General features: G+C 39.5%; 1 protein-coding gene across 1 annotated transcript in view; it reads right to left on the reverse strand.

Annotated features, from left to right (window-relative positions):
• The window catches only part of PCSK2 (proprotein convertase subtilisin/kexin type 2), a 326924-nt gene that overhangs the window by 44802 nt on the left and 267407 nt on the right, over positions 1 to 14715 (reverse strand). The window contains exon 8 of the mRNA XM_043985748.1: positions 11015 to 11190. Within this exon, the coding sequence (XP_043841683.1) occupies positions 11015 to 11190 (176 nt within the window). The remainder of the gene's footprint in view (positions 1 to 11014; positions 11191 to 14715) is intronic.

Here is a 14715-nt window from a genome sequence, read left to right on the forward strand (position 1 = left end):
ATCTTGGAGGCTCTTTGGTCCAAAACTCTCATTTTACAGATGAGGAAATTGAGGGCTCATATCAGCCTAGTGTTTTTGTCATGTAACCATCACCTTGGGTCCCAACATTTAAACAAAATAAAAACATGATTTGTGTTTAATTAAAAATAATTGAATATGTAGTTATTCCTGTCCCGCCCCCCCCCTTCTCCAACTGAACTTGACTGATATACTTAGTTCTTCCTCCTTGCTCCTTCAGTACCTTCTCTCATGGTGAATTTTTCCTGGAACCTCCATTTTGGGTAAAGACCCCAGACCAGTAATCTGTCATTTTATAGACAGCCACTAGGTGCCATTCAGGCACCTCCCTCCCTCCCTTTCTCTTCTTCTCTTTCATCTTCTCCAATCCCTTCCTTCCTTTATTCCTTCCTTCCATTAAATACTCTACAAAAGAGGCACTAAGTGTCCTTAGAGTGTCAAGAATCTGGAAAGGTAGAAAGTATTCTCAGGACATTGCATCTGGTTGGTGAGATGAGGAAAAGCCAATTATAGGAAGTAGCTTTTTTCCCTGGCCCATTAAAGAATCCCAACAATCAGATGTGGGGTGTCAAGAGTGTTTTCCAGGGCCATGGTCCACAAGCATATTTTTGGATGGGCCAGATTCGAGGAGTAGAAAGTCACTGATTTTGGCTGGTCCTGGATATTGGTTGGGGAGGGGGAAAGTAAAGGCCAGGGGGAGAGGGTGATAGGAAAACAGTTTAGAAAGATCAGTTAGAGCAGAACATGGAGGGTCTTTAATTACAAGTTAAAATGTGAATTTAATTCAGTGGGTAACAGCGAGGCAGAATGGGGTAGTGAGCTGGCCTCAAAATCAGAAAGATTTGGGTTCAAGTCCTGTTTTTGGAACATACTGGTTCTATGACCTTGTTGTTGTTGAGTTGTTTTCAGTAGTGTCCGATTCTTTGTGACTTCATTTGGGATTTTCTTGGCAAAGATCCTGGAGTGATTTGTCATTTTTTCTTCAGCTCACTTGACAGATGAAGAACGAAGACAAACAGTGTTAAGTGACTTGTCCAAGGTCACAGAGACAGTAAGTGTCTGAGGTTGGATTTGAACTCAGGGAGACAAGTCTTTCTGATTCTACACCCAGTGTTCTACCTGCTCTGTGGTACCTTGGGGAAGTTATCTAGCTTCTCAATGTTCCAGAAAACTCCCTAATACTATAGTTGCAGACAATGTATCAGTAGAGGAAGTTTCTTCATCTGGGAGTTCTATATATTCACAAGTCTGGCCCTTATCCCCATAATTGTAAGTCACTTAAGAGTGAGATAATCATGGCTACGTAATATGAAGATGAATGTATGTATATAGGCTAGATTAGTGTGTGTGTGTGTGTGTCTGTGTGTATGGATTGGAGGATAAAATCTTTCAAATGACAATCCTCAAGGCAATACCTGACCTGCATGTTATTGCATTTGCAATAAAAGAATTCAAAGGTCTTGCTTTCATATTAAAATATGGATCAAATTAATTCTCCATAATATCTGGGAAAGGATGCAATAAGTGAGCTTTCCCTTTGAGGTATTTGCCAAATTGCCCCAGCAATAAAACGAATGTTATTTTGCTATGCTGGAAATGTTAATTTTGCATTCCCCATAATAAAATTAGCCCTTTAAGCTCCTTGACACTTCAAATCATTTCTGTTTTATTGACTGCATTAGACATCCAACTTTTCCAAGTCTTCTTCCAGAAAATTCTTTACAGGATTTTTTTTCCTCCTATAAATGCCATTTTCCTCTTTAAAATCCATTTCCGACTTTATGTGACCCTTCCTCCATTCCAACTATTTTCATTCTTATCATTTATTCATAAGGAATCTTCCTATTCTATAAGGAACAAACCATGAGATGAAAAGAAGAGCATCTTAAATTCATTTTAAAGTTTGTAAGGGATATGTGATTTGATTTTAAATGGTATAAGCTTATTACTATTCTGAAAATATTAATACATTACCTTTTCAGTCTAGGTTTGTGACTATGGGCTATAGAATTGAAAATCAGATTCAGTGTCACTGACAAGATAATGTGTTGCCCAGTCAAAATTAGTATGCACATAACTTAAAACATTTCAAGTTGGAGCTCTCACTTCCAACTTTAATTTATTCCCAAGGTGCACATTCACATGCATTTTTCTATTCTTCTAGCAATAGAGATGTAAGAAAAAAAGGGCCTTACATTGTTCAATCCATTCTCTTGTCTTTAATATGCACATAAAGATCTTGCTCTGCCTAGTTTTTAATGTGCAGCATTTTCCACATACTCATTTCCTGTCTGGCATCTTATACACACAGAAGAAATGGTAGATGCTAAGGTTTACTGAGAGTATGTCACACTTGAAACTGGCACATGGTGCCCAAACATGGAGAACAGTTTTATTATAACAACAAAGTTCATAAAAAAGTAATATCTCATTTATCTGGAACACTGCTGAAAATCTGGAAAAAGGCAAAAACCCAAACCCAAGTCAACTTCTCAAAAATCTAGAGCAGCCAAAACAGATCCCACCAAATCCTTGTAATAAAAATCAGGTGCTTTACTCATAGGAAAGCCCTTGTGGTCTTTGCTCAGAGTCAATTTACCATTATTTTGCACACAGTTCTTACATGTTTGGTTAACTAATTTCTAAACCCTTAGAGGATTAGAAGCAGAAAATCATAAATGGAGAAAGGAGCTATTGTAGCAGGCATGCTGACAATATGTAGAATAACTGATGACATTTGAGCTAACAGAAAAGTGATGAAAAAGCAGTTATAAGATCTCAAAGGCACATTGGTCTATGGTCATTTACCTTAGGAGAAAACACAACTCTTCTCCTGCCCCCACCTGCTCACACCTCATCACCTCTGAGATTATACAGCACAACAATGTGTTCCAATGGAGTGTAATGATTAGTATTCATAATGTTGACCTTGAGTCATGAAGGAAAAGTTAAGCTACATCCATTATATCTTGTTTAAGAATGCAAGGTGGTGTCTAATGCATTTTGGAAATATCTTTGGCCTCAAATAATTAAATTATGACTTGGACTTAAAAGGGGGATAAACTTTTTGTAATTCAGAAAACGGTTATCCAGAACAACTTGTTTTCTGAGGGTTTCTAAGAACTAAGTTTACCATTTGAAAAAATACCTCTTCATCTGCAGCTGGCACATGAAAACTGCCCAAGTACAGAGTACAGAACACAGAGAATGAATTGATTATAATGCAGAAAAGGTCATTAAAATTTTTGAATAGAAAATAAAGTTGAAAAAAATGATGCTTTAAAACAGACTAATCAACTTCAATGAAAGGTTTTTAAATTAATGAAAACCTGCCAGCTCAATAAAGCTAGTTTTAAAAATTAGCAGACATCTTTAAACTCAGATTTTTTATTAAAAAATCTTTTATTTGCTTTTAATCTATACTTCAGCGGCCTCATTTAAATGGAAGAGGGTTTAATGGAAAGAATGCTGGGTTTAAGTCAGAAGACTAGAATATCTCTTATTGTCTTAATTTATTTGTATATATGGATGTACATTTGAGCTAGATCATTGAATTATATATTTTTTTGAGAATCAAGCAGATGTAGCCTAAGATGGTATGACTCAGACATGGTAGGCATTTTCCAACCAATATTAGAATGGCCAAAGTTTGGGGCTGGGACTTCCCTGTTGCCTACCTTTACTTAGGGGTCACTGCCTTGAGAGAAGAAGGCTATGGAAAGATATATCATCTTCTGAGTAAAGCATTTCCTTATCTGAACTTTCAGACTCCAAGTTATCCCTTACACCATTAAAGGAGCCTTCTGCTGGGCCAACAGTATAATCCTCAGCTTTTAGTCTTGCACTTTAGCTAACAGCATTGGCTGGTTCAATTTTCTTTAAGCTTGAAAAAGAAATATTTTATTCATGGGGAAATACTGAATTATTTTCAATGGAAGATAAAGGTTGGTTCCCTTTACTATGGTGTTGTCCATTCTAGATATATTTCTAATCTTTATAACCATTTTGGGAGCTTAGAGTTCAGAACTAGAGCTCTTCCCAAGCATTGCGTGAGTTGAGATAGATTGTAGTCATTTGATGTCAGAAAAAACCCAAAAACAACACACACAAACTTCCCAACAATTAGAAGGACTGTTGTTGTTGTTTTTGACAGGGCAATGGGGCTTAAGTGACTTGCCCAGGGTCACACAGCTAGTAAGTGTCAAGTGTCTGAGGTCTGATTTGAACTCGGGTTCTCCTGAATCCAGAGCTGGTGCTTTATCCACTGTGCCACCTAGCTGCCCCTTAATTAGAACTATTAAAATTTAAAAAAAAGTGTGTAGTAGACTTCCTAGAGAGGTAGTGGGTCTCCTTTTTTAGAGTTCTTAAAGTATAGGCTGGACAATTGTTTGTCAAATATGTTATGGTGGGGATTCCTTTCGGGTAGGAGTTGGATTAAATGGCTGTTAAGGTCCTCTCAAATTCTCAGATTCTCTAATACTGTGAGTAGCTCAGAGATCTATGCTGTTTAGTATTTTTATCAATGACATGGATAAGGCATAGATGGTACAAATGACATGCTTATCAAACTTGTACATGATCCCAACCTGGGAGGGGTAGATAGATAACACTCTGGGCAACAGTTGGATGAGAAAGACCTAAGGAAAGAAGAGCTTCAGATTGAAGATGGAATTCAACAGGGATAGATGGCTCCTGAGGTCTTTTCTGACCTTAAGAGTCTATGAGCCTGTGGTAGAGGGTATTTTTAGTTAGAAGATCCCTACTATATCCCCTAGGAGCTGTGTGACCTTGGACAAATCACCTGACCTCTTTGAGCCCTCAGTTGTCATGGAGCCCCACCATGTTTCCCTGACAGGGCCACTGGGTAGAAAAGACATTTGTAAAGCCTTATACAAATGTAAGCTATTATTATCATTGCAGGCAGACCCTTAGGAGCAGTGCTATTCCAGTTCTAGCCTGCAGAGTCCCAGCTGACCCTGTGAGGATGACAGGGAGGAGATGTGATCTAATTGGAGCTGAGAGGTGGCAAACAGCCAGTCAAATGCTGGTTTAGCCACTTTACTCCTGAGCAGATCATATTTTCTGGTGAGAGATGGCCTTCCTGATTCTGTTGAATTACACAGGCAAGGCGCAGGTATGTGGAGAGGCCCTAAAGAGTATGTTAAGGCTACTCTCTCAATTACCAAATGAAGGAAAGTTTGCTAAAAGCTGTTAATCAGGCTATTATTATCTACTTAAGGGGTGGCAGTTTTTGCAAGTGAGATGTGGCCGAAGTGTTGCTATGCAATTAGCTCATTCCTTCATAGGCATGGATTTTGCCCTTTAATTGGCTTTTGCAGGTGCTGGCACCCGTGGACTCATAATCCTCTTTGATAGTGAAGATTCCAGTGGTGATACTGCGGACTGGTGACAAAGAAAGCATTCTGTTGTTCTGAGGCATTCCTTCCCTCCTCACCAAAGATGTTCCCTGAAAAGTGAAAGGCTTAGCTAAGCCCAAGCTGTTTGTTCTGTGATTTCAACTAACATTTGACTCAAGAAAAGTCTGAAGACAAGAGTATCTTGACATTTGGTTTCTAGCTTGTAGTTCAGTTGTGGGATGTAGTCATAAACCATTCTTGATGGGATATTTTCTAGTGTATTGTGTTTGTTTCAAAAGATCATGAGGTTTAGAGTTATTGACCCACCCAAATGAAAGATGTTGAGTTAACGAATTATAGCTTTAGAGGCTATTGAGTAAAACCTATTCATTTTGTAGATGAGAAAACTGAGGCAAAGATAAGTTAAATGACTTGTCCATGATCACCCAAACAGCAAATGTCTAAGGTGATAATTGAACTCAGGTATTTCTGATTTCAAGTCCAGTTCCCCATCTATTGCTGTATCAATGATTACATATAACTAAAGAGTTCCCTTTCATAATTCCTATATACCTACAATTGGAGTCAATTTAATGACCATAGATAGAAACAACAACAGTTGTGATGTTTTCAGTTGATATAGAGCAATATGCTCAATTAAAGTATGTGGTAAGATTATTGGAATTTGGCTGACTTATTGGAAGGGGCCATATCTGACCTTCCCTGAAGTGACGTATGCTGCTGAAGTCAGAAGGAGAAACCATTCTCCATAGGCAGTTTTTAAAGGACCTCCCCTTTTGGGGGAGGTAGATTAAATGCTCGCTGAGGGGAGCTCACTGTGCTTCTGGAGTTATCTTTCCTCCTGGTGGCATGAGCAGCAGCAGCAAACAAGTCCTTCAAGCCTAGCTGTAAGCTGTTCTTTCCATTGAAGCTATGAGCTCCAGGTGGTGAGTTAAAATGCGAACTCTGCTCTTTTGAATTAGCTGAAATGGAAGTGAGTTTGGGGATTTTATAGACTTAGGTTAGAGTTAGGAGGATTATCCGTATTTCTTTTCCCCTATTCCCTTGTCTTTGATTTTATTAATTTCACCTTTGCTGTTTACTTTATTCTCATTAATAAAACCTGATTCATTTGTGGAACAAAGGCTGTTAGACTCCTTTCTTACTGGTCTGGGAGAAATATCTAAAAAGGCAGTTTGGAGGGGAGGGAGCTTTGAACCTAGAGGTCCCTCATTATTTCTGGGACCCCAATATTTTGACAAGCCACCCAATTAACTCTCCATATATTAAATTTGGCCCCCACAAGTAGTAGCCATCAAAGAGGGAGTACATATTAATGCTGAGAATAGTGTTTTGCACCAGCTCATACACACTTTGTTTATACACACTGTGACTGTATTTTGATGCCCTGTCCTGGACCCTCATCCCTTTTTTCTCTATAGTCTCTCACTTGGGTTCAATGATCATCCCTATGCAGATTATTTCCACATCTATATATTTAGCCTTTGTCTTTCTTCTGAGCACCAGTCCTACATCACCAATTGCTTACTAGACATTTCTTTCTGGATGTCCCATAGCCATCTTAAAACCAACGTGTCTAAAACAGAATTCATTATCTTCTTCCCCATTCTCACCCTTCTTTCATACTTCTCAAAAGTACCACCAACCTCCCAGTCACCTAAATTAAAAATCTTGGTTTCACCCTCAACTCTTTACTCTTACCATCAAATCCAATTGGTTACTAGATCTTGTTACTTTTATTTCTACATCTCATGTCTCTCTGTATGTGTCTGGATATGTATACACACATACACACATACACACAAGATACGTTGTAGAGATAAAAGTAACATATGCGTATGCACATATGTACATATTTATGCACACACACACATACACCACCACACCCCTCCCCCTACTCATACAGGAACAACTCTGATTCAGGCTCATATTGCCTTTGATCTGAACCGCTGTAATAGTCTCCTAACTGTTCTTCCTGCTCAAAACCTTTCCCCTCTCCAATCCATCCTCTATAAAGCTGTCAAAAGTAATTTTCGGAAAACCCAGATTTGATCATGTCACTTCCCTGTTCAACAGACTCTAGTAGTTCCCTATTGCTTCTGGGACCAAATATAAACTCCTCTGTTTGACAGGTGGAAGTCCTCACAACTTGGCCCCTTCCTATATTTACTTATTTTATGCTCTTCTCCCCCCTCATACTCTGCAATCCATGATGATATTCTAGCTCTTCCATCTATGTGCCTTGTATTGGGCATCTTTCACGCTTAAAATGTCCTCTCTCTTCACCTTTTGGAATACCTGGTTTCCTTCAAAACTCAGCTCAACTGCCAACTTCTGCGTGAAACCTTTGCTCCTTACCCCAACTGCCAGTGCCCTTTCTCTCATAACCACGCTGTATTCATCTTGCATATATTATGTACATACCTTTATGTATTATATAATACCATTACTGTACTGTACCATATTGTGTTATATCATATTCTCTCACCATTAGAAAATAAGTCTTAGTGCTTTGTATGCAGTAAGTACTTAATAAATGCTTTAAATTTATTCATTAATTCATTGATATACTATCATTGTTCAGTTAAGAGTAATTCTCATCATATATTAATTTGTGAAGAATTTATGATTTCTTTAGTACTGGTTATTCCTAGTATGGGAATTCTCTCCACCAATACAGATCATAACTTATCTATGACAGTGTATGAGTCCTAGCAGGTTGCTAGAGGCATAGAGAGGTTAAATCACCTGCATAGAATTACACAGCTAGTAAGTCTAAAAGGCAGGTATCCCTTGCTCTATGCTTAGTATTTTTTCTCCTATGCCCAAATGCCTCTCTATAACTATAATCATACTATTAAAAAAATCTGGGATTATAAGACAACATACTCCTATAAAAAAGGCAAGTTCAAAATTTAAATAATTAAAAACATTTAAAATACCACTGTGCCATACCTTAACCTTCCTCATCTTTCCCCTCTTCTAAGTCTGTCCCCAACCCCTGTCCAATTTGTTTTCCTTAGTCTATTTTATGTTATGGAGAAAGCAATGATCCTCTTCCTCAAAAGACTCCCTATCTATTCATTTCCTTTTAAAGAACCATAGGTCCTTTAGACTTGTCTAAGGTCACACAGGTATTAAGTGGTTTATAAACTGAGGTCTCACCATCATCTAACCACTTCATTCTACACACAGATTGAAACCCAGAGAGGTAAAGTGGCTTATTTAATATCATACATATAGTGACTCAAATGACAAGTTTAGCTCATGGTTGATCATTTTTTTGTTCTATTTTCCATATAATTCCTTCCTCTAACTATCTTCTGTGCTCTTCACTCTCAGCTCCATAAATAGACACACAAATGTCCCAGAGTTTCTAACTTCTCTCTGGATTCTTTTGGCTTTCTGGATTTTGGCAGTTAATGCAGTGACACTTAAAAGAATCCAGGAGTTGTGCAGAGACAATCCTCATATGTACCCCTAGGCTTGGTCCCAGTGGGGAATGATGTCTTCACACCAAACATAGCTCAGTATGTTGTGCTGGTACACTGCTTCTCTGTCTCTCTGTCTCCTCTTTTCCTGCCTCCTTTCCTTCGTCCCTTCTCCCTCTTTCTCCCTCTGTTCCTCCATCTCCCTCTCTCCCTCTCCTTCTCTCTTTGTGTCTGTGTGTCTCTCCTTCCCTTTCTTTCCTTCCCTCTCTCCTTCCTTCCCTTTCTCCCTCCTCCCTCTCTTTCTCCATTCCTATGTCTCCCTCTGCCTCTCTCTCTTTCTCCCTCTGCTGCACTCCAATAGATTTGTTATTTTTCTTAAGAGACAAGCTCAAGGTGAAACAGAATCCCTCTTCAGAAGTGTCTCATCTCATCAATTCAATATGTCAAAGTCTAACCTGCCAACAGCAGCAGGAGGAGAAATGCCAGCACTCTGTGCCTCCTGCATTAGATTTTGGAGAGGCGAAGGGAGAAAGGAAGAAGAAGATGAGAGAGGGGGAACCATGGGGTTTGACTTTTTTGCACCTATTTTGTATGCATTTTGCATATACTTAGAGTTGTACACATTGTGTCCTGATAGAATATGAGCTCCTTAAAAGCAGAGCCTGATTCACTTGTATCTTTGGTCAGACAGAAACAATGTATCCAGCACATAGTAGTCATTTTAATAAATGTTTGTTGATTAATTGATAGGAAGAAAATATGAGGAAATGTGAGAAAATGAATACATGTGACAGGTGGGTTGCCAGGTATCCCATAATTCTAGGCTGCAGGGATCAATGATTTTGTCAGGATAAGCATTACCTCCCTTACAGCAGATCGAAACTCCTCTACAACTGAATGGTTGGTCTTTGAGAGCTGTTGTGGCAGAAAGATACATCACCTTTTGGTGATAAGGCTCTCTGAGCTTATCTCTACTGGTTCTCAGAAGATCGACATGCAACTCATCACTGGGCTTTCCAAATAAGGAAGACCAACTAGGGCTAGGGCTCTGTTGTCCTAACTTTGGGGAAACATAGTTTTGGGAGTAGGACTTTGGTGGTAGAGATTGTCCCCGTTTTTGGAATTATCCTATAATTCACTACCTTGTCCCATTTTTTCATCAGTTGCCATTGCTGAAGAACTTGTCGCCAAGAGGCTAGTCTGTGGCTGATAGTGTATCCTAAAGACCCTACTCAAAGCTGTGCCATACTCATCAAGGTAGAACCTATTAGAACTTGCACTCTTTGGGCACAGCCTTTGAGAACCTAGGCTTACCTACCAAAATCAAGTATCAGAGTAGAGGGACTTCCTATGGTGGACATATGGGAGGACACAGACAAGTATTGTACAGGAGGGACAGGCAGGGATAGGCTGTGATTTGCATTGTTGTAGGGAATAGCCACATCTGTGAACTGACAAGTCCATCAGAGTATTGAAGTATTTGCATATTTTTTTATCACACAGAATGGCTATTAGTAGATTTAAACCCCTACAAGGAAGCAGTGGCATAGTGGACAGAGTTGGCTTCAGTCAGGAAGAACTGAGTTCAGGTACTACCTCTGACAAGTACTGGTTGTGTGACTCTAGGTAAATCATTTCACCCCTCAATGCCCCTCAGACAAATAGGTGCTACTATGTATTGGTGGAATGTGTTTCCTCACTGAGAGTTCTCTCCACAGATGAAATGACAAACCCAATTAAAACAACAAATTGAACCTCTGCAGATATGATGCATGACCACTGTTAATACATGTTTTCACCACTTTGTAACAATCTTCCCTCCTTGCCCAGATTAGAATGATTTTTATCCTCCAAACTAAAACCTAAGAGCTTATCTATCTATCTATCTATCTATCTATCTATCTATCTATCTATCTATCTATCTATCTATCTATCTATCTATCTTTTGGGTGAGGCAATTGGGGTTAAGTGACTTGCCCAGGGTCACACAGCTAGTAAGTGTTAAGTGTCTGAGGCTGGATTTGAACTCAGGTCCTCCTGACTCCAGGGTCGGTGCTCTATCCACTGTGCCACCTAGCTGCCCTACTTTATTTTTGATTTAAGAAAAATCAACAACCAACACTCCATAGAATGCATAAAGATGATTGTGTCAGAGTGAATAGCTAGAGACATTCAGAAGAATTTTACCTTGTTCACACCATCTGCCATTGCCTGGAGGGTGAGTTCTCTGGGTCCATCCACAGTCTTCCCGTTATCTGTTGGGCCCCAGCTGGCACTGTATATGTCTATCACTTGAGGCATGTGACTGATGGAGGAGGCCTCGATGATATCCGTCATGAATGGTTGATCCAGCATGCGTATCCCTGTAGATTTTTATCAGAAGTGAAAGCATTTTAGGGTTAAGATGCAAAAGCAAATAGATAATGGGTTGGATATGGTCTTGTATCAGAGTGGTGGTTGTAATGTTCTTAATTCTAGGACTCACTCAAAGATACCATAGGATAAAGAATCTTTGTAAACTGAACTGCTAACATTTCCATTAAGTATATCATCATAGATTTAGAATTTCCAGTAGGGGAAACCTTAGAAGCCATGTAGTCCAATTCCCCTCCTTTCTTTCTTTATCTCTGTCCCTGTCCCTGACTCTGTCTTTGTCTCTGTCTCTCCCTGTCTTTCTCTCTGTCTGTCTCTTTGTCTCTGTCTGTCTGTCTGTGTCTCTGTCTCTCCCTGTCTTTCTTTCTGTCTTTTCTCTGTCTCTTTGTCTCTCTCTCTCTCTCTCTCTCTCTCTCTCTCTCTCTCTGTCTCTCTCTTTGTCTCTGTGTCTCTCTGTGTCTCTCTCTTTCTCAGATGAGGACCTGAGGTTCAGAAAATATGATGACTTACCCAAAGTCACACATATCTAGTATTTGTCAGAGGCATGTAGTTACCCTACCTTTCCTCCCATCCCATTCTCCTTGTATTTTCTCCTTTCATGCAAGTGAGTTAGGATGCAGCAGAAAGCTTGGTTTGGAATTAGAGATCTGGGTTTGAATTTTGTTTCTGCTCCTTATTCCCTGTGTGATCTGGGATAACTCATTCTCTCTCTCTGAGTCTCAGTTTTCAAATATGTAAAATGAAGGGATTGGATGAGATGATTTCTGAGATTCCTTCCAACTCTAAATTCAGTTTGATTCAACATTTATTAATCCCCTGCTGTTTGCAGTCTATGATATAGTAAATATAATATAAATACCTAAGAGTTTTGGTGTACTGTTATTGGGGAGCAGGAAAGTGAGAGGGGTAAAGGAAGCCCAGTGATCATTTCCCTGTAGGGACTCTGGATTTTGGGGACTCCATTAGGGAAGAATAATATTGACAACTTAAAACAGAGAGGAGGGCAGTGAAAAGAGACCTGAGTATCTTGGCTGAGAATTGTGGAGTTATGCCCTGCAATCACTTCGTTTTTCTCATTTTATTAAGGGACACTGTCTCAAAAACTTCACTTTTTCTATGTGCGTATCACTTTATGTAATTGGGAGGTACATGGTATTCTAAAGTAGAGGATGGGAAATTGTAGGCACTGACGTGGAACTCCATTTGTTCTCTCAAAAGTTTTATCTATTTGTTTAGTTGCTATTCCATCTAGGACAGGGTTCCTAGCCTTTTTGTGTCTTGGAGAGCTCTGAAAGCTTGGTGAAGCCTATGGACCACTTCTCTGAATAGTGTTTTTAAATGCATAAAGAATTGCATAGGCTTACAAAGGGAACTAATGATATTGGAATATATTTGTCAAAATACTAAAATAGATTAAAAACCCAAGTTCATGGACCCCAAATTAAGAACACTTGTTCTAGAGAAATGAGAGGAAGAAAGCAAATTATAAGCTAGTTATTCTAGTCATTCTCTTACCACTTGGCGTCTTTTAATATTTTTTTTCAGGGAAAAGGCAGACATCCAATTTTCACTTTAAATCTTTTTTGTTCTTGGAGAATATTCATTCAGAATGAGCGTACTCTTTGGTTTGTACAACCCATAATCTCAGTCTTGGGATTTGTTTTGCAGCAAGAGAAGGAGTCAAAACAAAATCCTTCATTTTTATCTCAGCTGTCTTTGGTCTTCCCACTTTTAATTATTTATTTTTTCATGTATTATAAAGAAGGGAGGCATCTTAGTAAAGCAGATAAAGGGCTTTTGAAGACAGGGCATTCTGGCTTCAAACTATACCTCTGACACATCCTAGGGGCAAGACCAAGAGCAAGTTACCTAACTACTCATCCTCTCCCTCCCCTCCCCCATACTCTCTAATGCTCTAAGTCAGAAATGGGTTGTTGATCTGCATCAGTGAAGGGAGTTCCCACACCTGGAACATTTCTCTACACCAGTGAAATCCCAAGTCTAGATGCCCCCACACCCCAGACCCTCAAAAATTGTCCAGATGTTGCAGTATAAATCTTTGGAGCATGTAGCCATTTTCTTACTGCTATGGAAAGAAAACATTGAAAAACTGTATTGATTCAAATATGACTCTCTTGGGGCAGGTGACCTTCATTTTGTCACTGTGGAAACTAGTTATGGAAGGGCAGGCTGGCTTTTGCTGACAGAACAGAATGACACAAGACCACAGTGTTTCAAGCTAGAAGAGAGCTTGGGATACCCCATAGTGCCAGGCACAAAGCAAACGCTTAATAAACACCTGCTGGTCACCTGATTGACTTATTCCAACCCCTCTTATTTTACTTAGGGGGAGCTTGCTCAGTGAGGTTCATTGGCCTTGGTCAAGGGCATACACCATATCAGTAGCAAAGCTGGGGTTCCAGCTCAGGTCCTCTGATTCCACAACACTGGTGGATCCCACATAGGTGCATATGTGACAATGGTTCTCAAGACCATTTTCCACTGAAAGATCAGGTTGTTAAGATTTGCAAAAATAGTCTTGGGGTGTCTGCCCAGCTAAGCAATTGCTTGATTTCTTTTTTTGTTTTGTTTTGTGGGGCAATGAGGGTTAAGTGACTTGCCCAGGGTCATACAACTAGTAAGTGTCAAGTGTCTGAGGCCAGATTTGAACTCAGGTCCTCCTGAATCCAGGGCCGGTGCTTTATCCACTGTACCACCTAGCTGCCCCCAATAGCTTGATTTCTTAGTGGCAGCACTGGGTTTTATAAGAGGGACTGAAACATGGCAGAATCAAATGCCTGAGCTGTCTGTAGTTCACAGCTTTCCTCTGACACTTAGCAGTTGTGTGATAGTGAACAAATCACTTAACTGTTCTGAGACTCAGTTTCTACTTTTGTAAAATGGGATTAATGAAGCCTATAGTACCAGTTTCACAGAGTTATTGTGAAGCTTACATGAGAAAACATTGCTAAAGAGAATAGAAAATATTGGTAAATATTGGCCTGGGTCTGTGATTTTATTGATATGGGGAACTCCGAGGTGAAGAAATTGTCTCTACCAAGGCAGCTCAGCACCCTTTCTAAAACTTAGGGAGTCAGCTCAAACAGAAGTGTCAAACATGTGGCCTGTAATGCTTCTTCATAGGTTGAACCATATTAATATGTGATTGGGAAATGTTTAACAAAATAAATAAAAATAAAATGAGCATAGATAATACTAATATGTGGTTTTATAAGTGAATATGCAGCCTATAGGCATCCTTACGTATGGCATATCGGTCCTCATTCCTATTTGAGTTTGAACCCGTTGATCTAGAGACCAGTGACGCTGATAGGTTCATTGATTTGATCAGGTTGACAGCCAGCATGAGTCAGAGGCAGGTCTTGAACCCAGATCTCCTTAGCTTCAAGATGTTTTTTTTTTTTTTTGACTCCTTGTCCTTTTCCTTCTTGTCTCTCTCATAGGCCCTCTCTAATGGTGAAATTAAATTAGAACTAATTTCTGCTGCTAGTCCA

This window comes from Dromiciops gliroides, chromosome 2 (genome assembly GCF_019393635.1).
Source record: "Dromiciops gliroides isolate mDroGli1 chromosome 2, mDroGli1.pri, whole genome shotgun sequence".
Taxonomy (NCBI): Eukaryota; Metazoa; Chordata; class Mammalia; order Microbiotheria; family Microbiotheriidae; genus Dromiciops; species Dromiciops gliroides.